At 36.3% G+C, this 14,575-nt stretch overlaps 1 protein-coding gene across 1 annotated transcript in view; it reads right to left on the minus strand.

Annotated features, from left to right (window-relative positions):
- The window catches only part of HEATR1 (HEAT repeat containing 1), a 39,051-nt gene that overhangs the window by 12,160 nt on the left and 12,316 nt on the right, over positions 1 to 14,575 (minus strand). The window contains exons 12-28 of the mRNA XM_033008588.2: positions 14,150 to 14,245; positions 13,064 to 13,152; positions 12,554 to 12,765; positions 12,154 to 12,275; positions 11,456 to 11,653; positions 10,539 to 10,722; positions 10,086 to 10,234; positions 8,267 to 8,459; positions 7,564 to 7,736; positions 7,030 to 7,197; positions 5,941 to 6,183; positions 5,044 to 5,175; positions 4,523 to 4,629; positions 3,324 to 3,467; positions 2,437 to 2,555; positions 2,099 to 2,220; positions 494 to 622 (exon numbers count right to left, since the gene is read on the minus strand). Coding sequence (XP_032864479.2) covers positions 494 to 622; positions 2,099 to 2,220; positions 2,437 to 2,555; positions 3,324 to 3,467; positions 4,523 to 4,629; positions 5,044 to 5,175; positions 5,941 to 6,183; positions 7,030 to 7,197; positions 7,564 to 7,736; positions 8,267 to 8,459; positions 10,086 to 10,234; positions 10,539 to 10,722; positions 11,456 to 11,653; positions 12,154 to 12,275; positions 12,554 to 12,765; positions 13,064 to 13,152; positions 14,150 to 14,245 — 2,580 coding nt within the window. The remainder of the gene's footprint in view (positions 1 to 493; positions 623 to 2,098; positions 2,221 to 2,436; positions 2,556 to 3,323; positions 3,468 to 4,522; positions 4,630 to 5,043; positions 5,176 to 5,940; positions 6,184 to 7,029; positions 7,198 to 7,563; positions 7,737 to 8,266; positions 8,460 to 10,085; positions 10,235 to 10,538; positions 10,723 to 11,455; positions 11,654 to 12,153; positions 12,276 to 12,553; positions 12,766 to 13,063; positions 13,153 to 14,149; positions 14,246 to 14,575) is intronic.

The following is a 14,575-nucleotide window of genomic DNA, read 5'->3' on the forward strand; positions in this document are numbered from 1 at the left end:
ACCATTTATCTAAGATGTCCAGACAAAACCAGGAAAACCCCACACAAGCTGGAAGAATAAAACCATTCGTCAAATGTTTTACTTTTCTACTTCCTTCAGACCATATCTACTATTGATATGACCATGACATATTATTATAGTACTATTAATAACCATCTTCTTATTTCCAATGGTTCTTCTACTGAAGTTGCCTACTGTTTTTATGATGAAAAACTTAAAGAATGTTTCAGGTCCTGTTTAGGTACAGTTGTGATACTGTTTACACCTACACTTATAAAGTGAAGGAGCTCCTAAGATTAAAATGAAGCAGTAGTCTGATGAACTTGGAGTTGGTCAGACAAGGAGAATGTTAATATAGTTATTATATATCTAATTTAACATTGATCTAAAAATAATTCTAGAATAGGCTACAACTTATTTTGCCACTGATATTCTAAACCATTTAACTCTACTTCTATTGTTCTACTCCTTTCCATTAATTAGACAAATTTACCTGTATAAGAGCAGGAATAACCATCTGCACTGTCTTATTAATTACTTGGAATGTGTAAGTATCATCCAGACGCAAAACATTTGCTCCCATGAATGTAAAAATGGGCATAATGTTATGGAGAACTTTATCCTGGAAAAGAAAACAGATGAGATTAATATATTTTTTGAACTGCACTGCTGTGCACATTATACCTTAAGGCATTTCTCCTTCCCACAAATACCACTAGATTCCTATAAAAGAAAATAAGAATCATTAGTATCTTCCAAAATCTCCACTCAACTAATTTTACACATATTGCACCTCATAAAGCTACTTACTATGTGATTGTTAGAGTTCTGAATATTATTTAGAAACCAAGATACACTTCTAAGCAAGTAATTAAAGAGTGGAAATTGAGCATTTAGTCTGAGGAAATACCTTGTATTCTTCAACTTAGTGCCATGGCACTATGGCTTGCAAAACTGGCTATGGGAGATTTGCAGAAGCACAGATGTGAGCGTGGCACAGATTCCAGTGATTTTCAATACCTTTCCCACCCACCCTTTTCATATCTGTAAAACATCCGCTATATCTACAATCATACAATGGAAACCAGCCATGCCAATTTTTATCTTTGCCTTTTTGCAGGGCTGGGCTATAATCAGAGTAATGACAATTAAGTGGACTGGATTAGAGGTGTCACCTAGCTCAAGAGTTAGTTTTCTAGATTCTGCCAGAACTTAGAGCAAGTAGTTATGGACACATTTTTCATTCAGTTTTAGTGAACTGAAGGAGTGGCTTAGATTTAAAGAAAGAGATGAGACTCATACAAAATATTTCCTTGTAATCTGACCCTCAAGTTCTTGTAAGAGCCAGTATTAATGTAGATTAAAACCTTGGCTCTATAGGAGGTGATGGCAGTAAGATGGTGACAAAGAAAAACAGTCCCAGCAAAGACAAATCTTCCACAAATTTGTTAAAAACATTCCAGTTTTGCCTTTTGGAAAAAAGGCCATCTTTCCAAATTTGTGGAGACAGTACTGAGGTAAAGATAAAGATGCAAATTGGGTTTGTTACATCTGGATAGATTTTGCTGCTTTTATAGTTTCAAAGCAAAAGAATCTTACTCAGCAGACTGAGCGTACAGTCAAATTTCAATTCATAGAAAAAAAGGCCTGTTTCTCAGTCAATTAAAATCAGACCAACCTGGTTTTATCATCAACTACAACTACATTTCTCAGTTTTGTATAAGATAGGAACTTGTAAGAATATATGTGCTGGGGGCTAGATGTTCTCTCTTTTGTGTATAAAAAAGAAGGGCAAAGAAGAAAATGCATGAGAACTCTGAACACAGCAGGAAGGTGAGACAGGGCTGTGGTCAGAAAGCTTCTTCCATTTCTAATGCACTTCACTACAAGTCACAAATGACTAGTGACCAAAGCATCAGGGCGGAGGTTTGTTTTCGAGTAAAATGGAATAGAAAGCCCTAAAAGAGCAGGGAACCTGTAAACTTTGCCTCTTGCTCCTTTCAAAAGTTTCTTCCCATAAAACAGCTCTATACATTCCTCACTCTTCCCAATATTTGGAACCTGAAGAGCTGACACATAAATTCCAGATACTACTTACAGGAAACATGCCAGCAACAGCCCCGAGGAGAAGCAGTGCATGGTGATGTGTCTGGGGTGTTTTAGATACCCTGATGCACTGAACTATCACTTCCACATTGAACTTTTCTTTGTCAAGGATATCTGCAAGTAAAAAATATTCACTGATTAACACTTTAATGGTCAACCACATAAGAATAAACAGTGGTCTCAAGTACTGGCTTCAATTTGCAGACTACACCTAAGGGATCTACCCTCAACCATAAAGCATAAGCTCAGAAAAGAAAAAGAGTTAAAGGCCACTGTTTTAATGCTGTCCTGGTGAGAGAAGTACCAAGAAATGGGTCTGGCAATTTTTACCTGCTGGAATCTTGCTACCGTCTGAAGACAATTTCTGACAGATGCTTAGCAGGCAGCTGAGGATTAGCTGCTTTGTATATTCCATATTTTCTTCTTCAGAGGCCAGAGGTTCCAGACACCTATACATTCGAAAAAAGTGGGAATTGAAAAAGACAACAAAAATAAGTGACCAAACTGCACATTAAGATACAAATAAGAAACTACAATCTTAATTCTACGGAAGTTCTAAATTGAGACTTCTGAAAAATGTTTGCCAAAGTGTCTCTTCTTTTTTTGTTTTCAAATACATCAACTGGTCTACCAAAAGACATTTATCAAAGGACTGTCAGGAATACAAGATGATTATCTGAAATATAACTGCCAGTCTATGTAAAGGCAAGTCATAAGAAAAAGAAGATAAATACCCAATCTCTGTGTAAACTTTCCTAAGTGCTTGGAGATAAGGTTGGCAGGAAAAGTGATAGCTTTCTTAAGTTGCACTGGATGAAGGCTGTTCCACAATGTTTGGGGAGGAACTTTAAAACCTAGAGTATTATTGTAATAGCTCTGTGAAAGACAGAAATCCTGACAATTGTGACAGTTTTAGCACAGATGTTGTCCTTCTTAGCAATCCCAAGCCTTCCACCTGACAAACAGTCTTCACATAAGAAGCTATGCATCAAATCTTAAGAAGCCCGTCACATTGTTTGAAAGGGCAAAGGAGTCATAACAACTTCCCATTACCCTCATCTGATTTACCTCAAAATTATTTGGGTAAAAGAGGCAAGCTAAGCTACAAAACATGTCAACAAAGCAGAGAAAAAGTAGCCTCCTGCATTTTAATGCTTTATTGTGTCTGCTACAGAGGAGAATGCTCAAGGACTTGCGTGTTATGGAAGCACAATTACCGGCTCAGCAGGTTAAAAAGTGCAGGCACCAATGCCTGTGGACGTCTAAGTTTCTTCTTATGCTGCAGTAATTCCAGAATAAGCATAATCCTCTGCCAGCTGAAGTGGCTTGTTTCCGGTGCCAATTCTGCATCTTGAGGCTTTCTAAAAAGATAAGACAAACAATCAGGATATACATTTGCAAAGAGAATAGTACAGTGCTGGAACAAACACATGCGTAAGTAGAAAAAGACAGATTTTCTTTCACATAGTAATATCCTTCACTGCTTCTCCCGGGAGAAGTGGCAATGTGTGGGCTTTTGATTGAAGCAGCAACACGTTTTAAACAATCAACTGAGAATCCACACCAAACTTGAAAAAAAACCAAGCAAGTATAGCATGCCTGCTGCGTATACAAAAATTCTACACAATGAAGCAGACTTCTGTGGAAAAGAAAATTCTATTACCAAAGAACTGTCCGAATGCTGATCTGTCTGCCACCTAAGAACCCTGCATCTTTGGAACCACTGTCTATGCAGGCAATGGGTGTGTGTGCAATGTGTGTGATCCACCTGCAAACTGTGTCTGTCAGTTTATAAACAATCTAATGGTTGATGGCTATTAAATAAGGTCAACTGAAAGAAAATAAGAACAGCTATTCTAGGTCAAACCAAGAAAACCAACTCAATATCCTGTTTCAACAATGGCTGACAGCCGATGCTTGGAGAAGAGAGTAAGTACAGTGGACAAAACAGCTCCTTATGAGAACGAAGAGAAGAAACAAGACAGAGATCAAAAAACTGGTTCTATTAATGTTTTAACTGAAAGAAAATACTGGTTTGCAGTCAACAGGAGCATTTTGATGAGCACCTATAGGATTCATCCATGCTTATGTAATTTGTCCATACATCTTTTTTCATACCTACAGAAATGAATCGTTTTCAACTGTGTGAAGCCAGATGGTATAAGAGCAAATGCCAACATTAGAACCACTGGCTTTTTTTTTTTTTTTTTAAAAAAAAAAAAAAGATTTTGACTATAGTTCCATCAGTTCTCAAGCAGAGAGTTGGTTTTCTCTTGCCAAAAATAGCTCAGATTTTTTTTACCCTGCAGGGAAAAAGAAGTAGATGCTTATGCTTTCAATACAAACTGGAGAGTAGTAAAACAAGTGGCATTTTCAAATTGTACATATAATATTTTGGGGTTTCTAGTTATTTTACCTCTGCTGCTGCATTTTCTGCCTTCTAGTTTGCTGAACAGTGGCCAGACTTTTGGTTTTCTCAGGAGGGTCCAGTTCTCTGACCATTTGCTCAGCACACACTGTAATCTGAAACAAAGAACAGTAACACAAGTACCAGTGAGCAATATGTCATATCACATGTCTGTGCTCCCTCCTTTTTTTTAAAAAACACATCCCTTTCATGTACATATGGGTATATAATCCACATTTTCAAATCATATCTCAGAAAATGAAAATCAGTGCAGCAGAAAAAAAGTGACTTGTGCTGAATTCATTCACATAGTCTAATAAATGACTGATGCGTGGCTTTTAAAGAAAAACCTTCTAAAAACAGTCATTTAACAAACTTTTCATGCCATTAACACAATTATATTATGTGACAAATAGTTTCTTATTCTTTTCATGCTATGCATGATATAAACCAGTATTACTGAATGTAGCAACACAGAACCACCACAACAGGTTTTAACGTATTTCTGTGTTCTGGAATTTGCCACTTACCCCTTTAAACACACTGCTAATTGTCTGGGCACAAAGCGGGTTCTTACAGTTTAACAGCAAGTCAAACAAGACTTTTAACAGCTGCTGCTGCACCATCCCATCTGACACAGCTGCAAAGAATGGTTTAGTAATCTACAAAAGGGAAAAAAGAAAGGAGACAGAGAGGTTGACTGTAAGAGGGTAACAAAATCACAAGCTATGGAACTTAGGTATCTTAGATTATGTATGACACACCCAATTAAACACATGTTAGTATGAACGTATATTAAAGAATTTGCACATTAACTACGTATTTGTATATATCCAGGAATCCTTAGATGCAAAGCATGTACTTCTGGAATACCCACCAGACATACTGATTCCTGAAATTTTTCACACAGCTTGCCTGGTTGGGGGAGCAAACTTGCTGTTCCCAGCCTCTGATAAGTATACGCTAATACCTGGCTAATAGAAGGCCTACATTTGTAGCTGTCTTTAAATGAGGCTATTTCTCACCTACTCTATTTTCTTGATGATTTTTTCCTCAGAACAAAAACAAAGTAAAGCTTCTGCCTGACTGACAAAAACTAAGGACAGTGGAATAGTAGTACCTGCAGGCAACAATACAGGCGTTCACCTGCATGGAAATACAATGATATTTCAATTCTGTACTCGTCAAAATGGAAAAATAAAGCAAGCAGCAACTCCTCCTTCTGGTAACTTTAAGGGATAAAATTCTGTAGCCTATTTAGGTGTTTCAAAGCCACTACAGAGACCTTGAAAACTTATACTAAAAGAAAGACAGGTCAAAAGCTATGGACTCCTTAACACAGGAGGAGTCCTTGAAAATCCAATCCTAAACATTGCTATTTGCTTTAAGCATAACAATCAAATTAAAGATCTTTCATAAAGCCATACCTGCCCAAGTGCTGTGATCTGAAATGGTGGAATTTCTTCATAGATTTTTTTGGCAGCATGCATACTTTTGATAAATAAAGCCAAACTCTGCTGATTTTTGCACAAGAGGGTTGCTGAATATTCATTAAACTTTCCAAGGATGAGATGCAGGAGAATAACTTCATCTTTCAACATCGTTTCAGGTTTCTTAAAGACCTTCTCTAGCAACCTGTCTAGTGCAGGCAAGAGGCGAGAAAGAATCATCTGCAAACAGAAGAAATCCATAACAGAAATTCTTATCCGTTCTCATTTTAACAAACTTCCAATAGCACAGCTACATTTTAGTGCAACATCCCCTCTCTGGTAACACACTGCATACAGTATTTTATGCAACAGCTACTCAAGAGGCAAAATACAAGACTTATTGTGAGATTATCATGAGTACATGCCCATCTGCTACTTTACTATTCTCTTTTGAAGAGTAGTTTTTCATATTTTGAAAGTGAAGAAACAAGGCAATTTTTTTCAGCCATTTATCACCATCTCCAACAAAACCCAAACGTTAAGCAATAACGCTCATCCTCTATGCAGTTCGCAATCCTTACAAGACACATACAACTGAACAGAGAATAGAAGTTAACAATTTCATTCATTTTTTGAACATTAAACTCATGTACTTTCTAGCACTTAAAGAATTCTGAATATACTAGATAAGAGGAGGTTAATACATACAAATAAAATTGATAGTACTACCTAATATGTTATCATTTATATAGAGAACTCTATATTCACTGTTATCTAACCAAGGTAATAAATGCTTTCTGGAAGAATCTTCTTCTGAAACAGCCTTTTTCAGGAACAAGGGAATTTCCTTAAGAACGCCAGTGCAAAACTCTGAAGCCCTCACATTCCTGGATGGAGCATGCAAATATTTTGTTTCATTAAATCACACCATGCAGTACTACTGCATATTATTAGAAGAATCAACTTAATGCCTAACAGTCTAACACATTATCAAGTTATTTAACTGCTTTATTACTAAATGAAAATTTATTTCAGCATTTCAGTCAAGTACAGAACCCATAAAACAACTAGAAAGGCAGCACTTACTTCCCCATGGACTTGATGAAGAATTTTCATTAAGTGTCTTGCAATATATGATGGGAAAATAGGGTTCTGTACACCATCAAGTATACTTTCCAAAGCTTCCAACGATTTTTTCTTCTGGGATTTCTGTTTTGATTGTGTCTCAAGCTCCTCAAATAGTGTTTCCATAATCTAGTTCATTAATAAAGTGAAAATTAAGCTTTTTTCCCAGCAATAAAAATGACTTAGAACACCATTTATTCAATGCTTTCATAATAATGCAATCTAGATACAAACAGAATTCTTTATCTGTAAATAAGCCACAAGTTAATACCTCTTATTTGACTGATATTCTCAATTCTCTATAGATAATAAATCACTTCAGTGTTTATAGTCCTTAAAAAAAAAAACAAAAAACAAAAACACTAAAAAAAAGTTAGTCCACTATGGTACACAAAGGCAATGAACTTTCCAAGTTAACTTGATTTCCTTTAGTGAAAAACGGGAGCTCACAGCAATAGACAAAACTTGTGTTACTGTGCACCTTAACAAAAATACCTGTGTTATATATGTAGGGTCAGATATGATCTCTTCTGTCTTTTCCTCCAAATGCTGAAGAACAGGATGAAATAGAGACTCCTTTATCGCTCTCAAGGAATGGAGGCAGTTGAGAGCAGCCCTTCTAACTTCACTCACAGGACTACCCAAGTTAATTAGCAAAGATACCACCACTGCAAAAATAGTAAGGGAAGGAAGGAGGAAAAAACAACAGAATGAAACGAGTGATCAGAATTTTACTGTATCTGTCCCTGAAGAAGCCTCAGCATTACTTTTTAATTCCAAAGTCATCTCTTTTCACCGTAAACCTCTAGACTACACAAAACCAACATGAATCTCACAGATCCATGGCTCTGAACTTCATCACAGTCCTTATATTTATGTTTAAGCTCAGAGTAGATTGCTACTGACTGCCACATCCTTATGCTGCACAGAAAGTAAGGTGCTGTAACTGACTTCTTCAGCACAGGAGTTTTTAAGGGTAAAAGTGCTGAAGAAACACAAAACAGTTTCACCCATTTCCAAGTGCGGGCTAGTAACTGCAGCAGCAACTCAGCAAGAAAGAGAGATGTCTCAGCCTACTACAGCTGAACATAAATAGCTAGAGATACCCTTCAAGGTATAAAATATAGTAAAATTACACACAATTAAAAAACACTGTGATTAAGTCTGAAGATGAGAGACAGACACTGTTTTACTTTACCTGGAGACGATGGCAATAGCAGCTGTTTCTTCTTTTGGTATGTCTGTGATTCAAGCAGTGCATAGCCAATATACAGAGCTTGAGTCTGTAGCATTGCGCTGACTTCATATTTCAGATGATTCGAAAGGTTATACCTGTACGTCCATAAAATTGAAAGGAATTTGAAGAGAGCGTCTGAATCTTTTAGGTGCACCTTAAGTTTAACACAAAAAAAGAAAAAGAGAAAGAAGAGAAAAGCCCTTGTTTAATAACTTTAATTTATTCGGTAAACTACTACTCACAACATCTGATAAACCACCCAAATCAAAGGAATACACAGAAAAAGAAGTAAAGAGTCAGAAACAGTGTCTTTTGGGGAAAAAGAGTTATTGAGTAGATGCTTTTGCGTAAACAGCACTTGCCTGGGTATCCAATTCCACATGTTTCTTAACATCTGGCTTAAGTGTAACATATAACTTGTAGTCTATAGGTACGTAAATACAAGGCATTTTTTTAAAATCACAGGAGACTGGAAACATCCTTATGAACTTGGGTAGTATGTCAACTGCACAAGAAAATTGTTACATGCAAAATAAAGAACTTCTATTACCTGTTTTGTGCAGCTGTAATCTTAGTATTAAAAGCGTTCTAAGTAAGCCCTGACATTTTCAGTCAGTCATACAAAGTGATTTTCAGAAGTCTATAAACTAGTGTCTCCAAAGATTTGATCAACCAATTTCCTTGTACAGCGCAACTTTGTGCTGAATATTCAGCACAAAAACTTTATTTTTAGAATTTGTCCTGGATTGGCTGTATAGGCTCTGTAATTTCAGTCTGTGCTCTATTATTAACGACCTCTCAATCATAAATGTATCACTGACCATTGCAGACACAGGTCAGAGTGCCTTCTTCCCTGCCAATAGTAATAGCTGCTCCAAGAAGAATCGGTTCAGTTTTACACACATCTACCTCCAATTATTACTTTGCTGTAGGACCTTTCTGTCAAAATGTAATGAGGCTAGCTTCTGATTTTGAAGCTGTTACATTGTCTCCTAAGAGTATTCCAAATCAATTTAAAATTCTTGCTTACCACAAGATCTGGCAATAGCTAGCATGCTTCCTATCTGCAAGGTGCTCTCTTGAATCTTAAGAGCTCTTCATCCATACATATCCATCCATACTTATACACAAAGTTACATACAAGAATTAACATCAGAAACAAGTTCTGCTATGAAAACATTGTTATTCTTTCCTCCTTCTGTGTTTGTCATATGCTGTTCTTGATGAAACAGCATCAAATTCCCACATCAGTGGCTTTATGTCATTTACTTGCTTCTCTTCCTCACAATGTAGTTATTACTCTGTCATCTAAAATCCAGACTGCCAAAATCCTCTACTCTCTTCACAAAAACGTATCACTCAGTGTGGGTGAGAAAACATGAGATGATGTTATAAGGAAACATGCAATGCCTTCTAGAAGTTTTCCTTTCAATTTTTCTATTTAAAAACTAACAAATTTTACAGAGCAACTGTTTGCTTTGCTCCCAGACAGGACCAAAACTTTTAGCTCAGGCTTCAAGCTCTTGACCTTGTTCTGCAAATCAGTGTTTTCACTTTTGCCTTAACTGATCTATTTATTGTATTTTTACTTTAGTTCTCTATTATTACTTTTAATTAGGGTTAACTAACCAGATGAATCTTAGACTTCCAACTGCTCAGAGTACTAGCGTGTCACAGGCAGTGTTGCAGGATTAATTCTCCATTTTTCTCGGTGTTCCTTAAAATGATGTAACTGCATAATAGCTGATGACTGATGTCAGAGCAACAAATGAAAAAATACCTTGAGTAAGACATTCATCAATGCTCTGTACTGAACAGCATTGCTTCCCTCACTGGCTCCACAGACAAGTAGGTCAAATAGCCCCAGAAGCAGGTGCAGGTAGTCTTGGCTATCTTGATTCAGAGATTCTGGATTCCACCAAGTTTCCTCTAAAAAATATAGGTTATAAATAAGGTACAGTGGATGCTTATGAACACCTTCAGAAACCAAGAGAAAACAGACATCTATAGTTAAAAGAAGACAATACGTTTGGCTGATTTCGTAAGTAATATTTAAGAGTAATTACAAGTAAGTAATATTTACAGATCTCAACAACAACAAAGGAAGAAGGTTAGGGAAGCAAGGCTTGATTCCAGCAACTTCCAAGGACAAGGAGAAAAAGAAAAAAAAACAACTACAACCACCTTTCTTCACTCCATTGATATCAAAACCAGTCAAAACCTTAAGACCTACCTTTTGAAAAGGACAGAGGAGGTTTTAGGCCATTAATGAAGTTTTTCAGTAAGAACAAGAACATAGCTGACTCCTCTGCATGAGCAGTCTGATCACTACTGAGCTTTTCTACATATGCAATTAACAAGTCCTGAGGCACCAAAGTTTCCTCTATTGTTTCAACAGACCAATTTAGGGGAGTTTCCTGTGAATGAAAATTAATTTTAATGTATACTGTCACAATTTTATGCAACAGAAGACAAATTCAGCACTGAAATTCAGCAATATTTAACTTCTAATGTCAAAAGAGGTATCCTTATCAAGTTAGTTACATTTCTGATTTTACTTTTAAAACTGCATCTGCAGTTTCAAAATCTATACCAGCTCTTACTACCACAGTTAACAGTGTATGTAAGTGAGGTAACAGAGGAGTAAAATACTCATCTCTCTAAAATAGCTGTTCAGAAGGATTAGGAATTACTCTCAGCATTTTCTAGACATTCAGTTTTAATCCTTTCATCTCGCTCTGTTCCAGCAACATAATCCAGATCTTTCAAATACTTGTATATATAAAAAACGCTCTAATGAAATAATCTGAGGTCAGAATAACTAATGACACCACATGATGCAACAGGGTAGGTAGCAGAAAAGCCCCAAACTTTGTGCCAAGCCCACAGCACTGAAAATTTAAACAGGTAGTGGGATGCTAGCCTAAAGCTCTGGAGTTCTTAATTTTTTAATGCAGACTTGCTATAGTGGTAAAATGTAAGAGAAATTCTTAATGGCAGCTTCTAGCACTGCTGCCAAGGGTGTTTTTACTCTGAAAAGAAATGAAAGTGAGATTTTCAGTCCGCAAGATTCCTGAAGTTCTCGTTCTCCAATAAAAAGATTACTCCATTACAAAAAAAAACGCCCTCTCCAAAATGTTTACATCTTACCTCTGCAGGATCACAAGCTCTGAGATTTCTTATTTTTTTATCCAAGAAATGGAAGACTCTGATAGCCACTGAAAAATAACTTCCTTTCATCTGTGTATTGCAGCAGCACTGAACAAGCACTGAACCAACTATATGAGTAGTTACTTTCCGTCTCACACTGTCAGATTCCGTTTCAGCAACGAGTATCAGATCATCAACCTTAGAAAAGTGAGGGGAAGAAAACCAAGAAAAAGTCTGTAGGACAGTGGGACTTCACTGTGACTTTACACTGCTTTTCATTTGCACGTCCAATTAAATCCTTGTTACCTGCTATGAGTGGTAACAAGTTACTGTCTGCTGTAATGGTACTCTTTGGAACCTGGGAATGCACAAACATCTATTTATGAACACAGGTATACTTGTTCATTCTCTAGATTTCTTCTTCGGGAAATAAAAATTCATGGAATTTAGTTACACTAATCATTTGTCTGAATAGGTAATAGCTTAGCTTGTTTTCTTTATGTTAAAGGTAGAAATCTCTTCTATTTACATCATATTGGGGTTTGTTATGCAATACCTACATTTGCCTAGCAGCTTGAGGATAGCATACTAATTCTAAGAAGAGCACATACAAAATTCTTCTGTATTGCATTTGTTCTACTACAGTGACCACCTGGAAGGTAAGATCTCTTAAGGTTAGGGTAACATAGTACACATACCATTTGCAATAGTAAGGAAGGGTCCCCTGAAGTAATGTTTTTAGAAAACAGCAGAATCATTTTATTGCTGGCCACTCCAATCAACTCTGTAGACTTGCTAGATTTAATTGCCTCTTCAAGTGCTAGTCCAAGGAAAAAAATAATTATCAGTCAATTTAGGTATACAAATCACATATTAAAACACTGGTGGCTCAATAATATTTAGAAACAGTCAGAAACATACTAGACAATTTCTTCATCTTTTCAAAGACTTTTTTTAAAGAACTCCATTCACACTGACAGCATGACACCTTGTTAATGACAGCCAGTCTCTTTCATTAAGTGTTTAGGTTCAATAATGATGACTTCTTAAATTGTCATGATTTTATTTTTACCAAATTAGTTACAATTAATGCTTTACCTTCTGGCCAACCTTTCAGTAAGTGGTGTAAGGAGCAGAGATCAGATTCTGACAGACAAACGGCCATCTTCCAATCTGAAGACTTCAAATTTGCGTTAGTGATTACCATAAAAGGTATTAACTGCTTTACTGCTTCACCTAGTAGTTCTTTTTTCTCTTTCAAAATCTCCTCTGTGACTAAAATTTTTATTGCTCGCTCCAGAACCTTGTACCTAAAAGAGAAAAAGTCACGGTGAAGACCCCATTGCTCAATCATACCAGCAACATTTCTTTGATTTGTTCTCCATTTTCCATTATGATTTTCTGAGTCCAAATAGCAGCAAGAACAAATAAGGAAATCATAGGAAATGGTATACAAATAATAAAATGTTTCTCTTGTAACTCAGCACGGGATATAACATAATGCTAAGTATTTTAAGTGAAAAACAGTTTTAAAAGTATTCTTCAGAGTTACTTTTTAAAAATTTAATTTATACAGAAAGAATGTAGACTGAAGAGGCTCAAACGTACCACTTTCCATCTTTTGAAAGATCAGCTCTCTGAAAGATGTTCAAAAGACTCGATACTACTGCTTCTGGATTGACTTGTTTCCTGAAAATCTGAAAAGTAAAAGAAATGAAAGCGTAATAAAACACAAAATAATCTGCCATATTGTAATAGAAAATGCATCTGCTATACCAAGTGGAAACAGGGAACAAGCATCACTAATTGTATTCCTATTGATGATCATGTAATAAAAATATTATCAGTGTAAACAGAAGTTCTAAGGTTCCCCAGTATATCCTTTTGATAGGCTAAAGTACAGATTTACTGAGTGGAGAAATGTTTGGTAAAATTGATAAACAATAAGCAAACCACTTTATCATTAAGTAAGAATGGCTTTTACTTTACACAGCACCTGTATGACAGAAATAAGATGCATTAACCAAAGACACTAAAGCTAAAGAAGCACTCACGTGCGTTTATTCCTGGTTTTAGTGCCTGAGAATGAATGAACACACAAGACCAATTATACTACTGCTAATAATATCCTCCACTACTACTAGCAGAAGCAATAAAGACAGACGGTTACTCTAGCTGGAAACGATCAGTGCAATGCATACCAGAGTCCTATCCAGTAAACCTGAGCTGGAGTTTAAGAATTTGCCACTATCACCTAACCAAATGACTCTCATATGGAAAAACTCAACTGTGTACTTCTCACTGGCGTAACGAGTTGTTATCTGCCTTTTGGATAGAAAATGGTGCAGTGACATGGCTTGTATTTTTATAGAAAAATGTACAGGATAGGCAGGAAGCACACTTCAAATAATAATCAGTGATTAAAATATGCTTTAGCAGCTACATAAAAAAAAAAAGTCAGTAAATTCAGGTTAACTGCAGACACTTTGGGAAAGATCAGAAAGTAGAAATTTGGGAGGGGATTGTGAGGCAGTGAACACAAGCCTCCTAAAGTTGTGCTGCTTCGTCCTGTTAAAGGACAAAAGCCGTACACTAAGGACATGAGCAGAAGGACAGTTATAAAGAATACATTTCAGACACACATATTCAAGACAAGCTAAAATCTCACCGACATGTCAAGAGATACACACTTACCTCCAAAGAGCTGAGAGCAGACATGACAACATCTCTGTTGTCATCCTTGAGCCGGTCAAAAATTGCTTCTTCTATGAAAGACTGATCAAAGCCCTCCTGAAAAAATAAATGAAAAAGAGCCAAAAGGGATAAATAAAAGAGTCATTTGTTGGTAGCACAGTTTACAAGCTTTTAATGAAATATCTCAATGCTAACATCATCTAACCTAACATCAGCAGTAGCATTACCTAAATTAAACCTCACAGACAGACTAACTGGCAGCAACAGATGAAAGAAAACCAGAAGTATCCATTAACTTTGATTTTATCTTATCCTACAATCAGCTTAATAAACAAGAACCACATCAACTCCAGAACACAGGAAAGTGGTGACAGAAGCCTATCAAAAATACCATGAAAACCAGCAAGAATGACTTATGAGTAGTTT

This window comes from Tyto alba, unplaced genomic scaffold (genome assembly GCF_018691265.1).
Source record: "Tyto alba isolate M040663 unplaced genomic scaffold, T.alba_DEE_v4.0 Super-Scaffold_22, whole genome shotgun sequence".
Taxonomy (NCBI): Eukaryota; Metazoa; Chordata; class Aves; order Strigiformes; family Tytonidae; genus Tyto; species Tyto alba.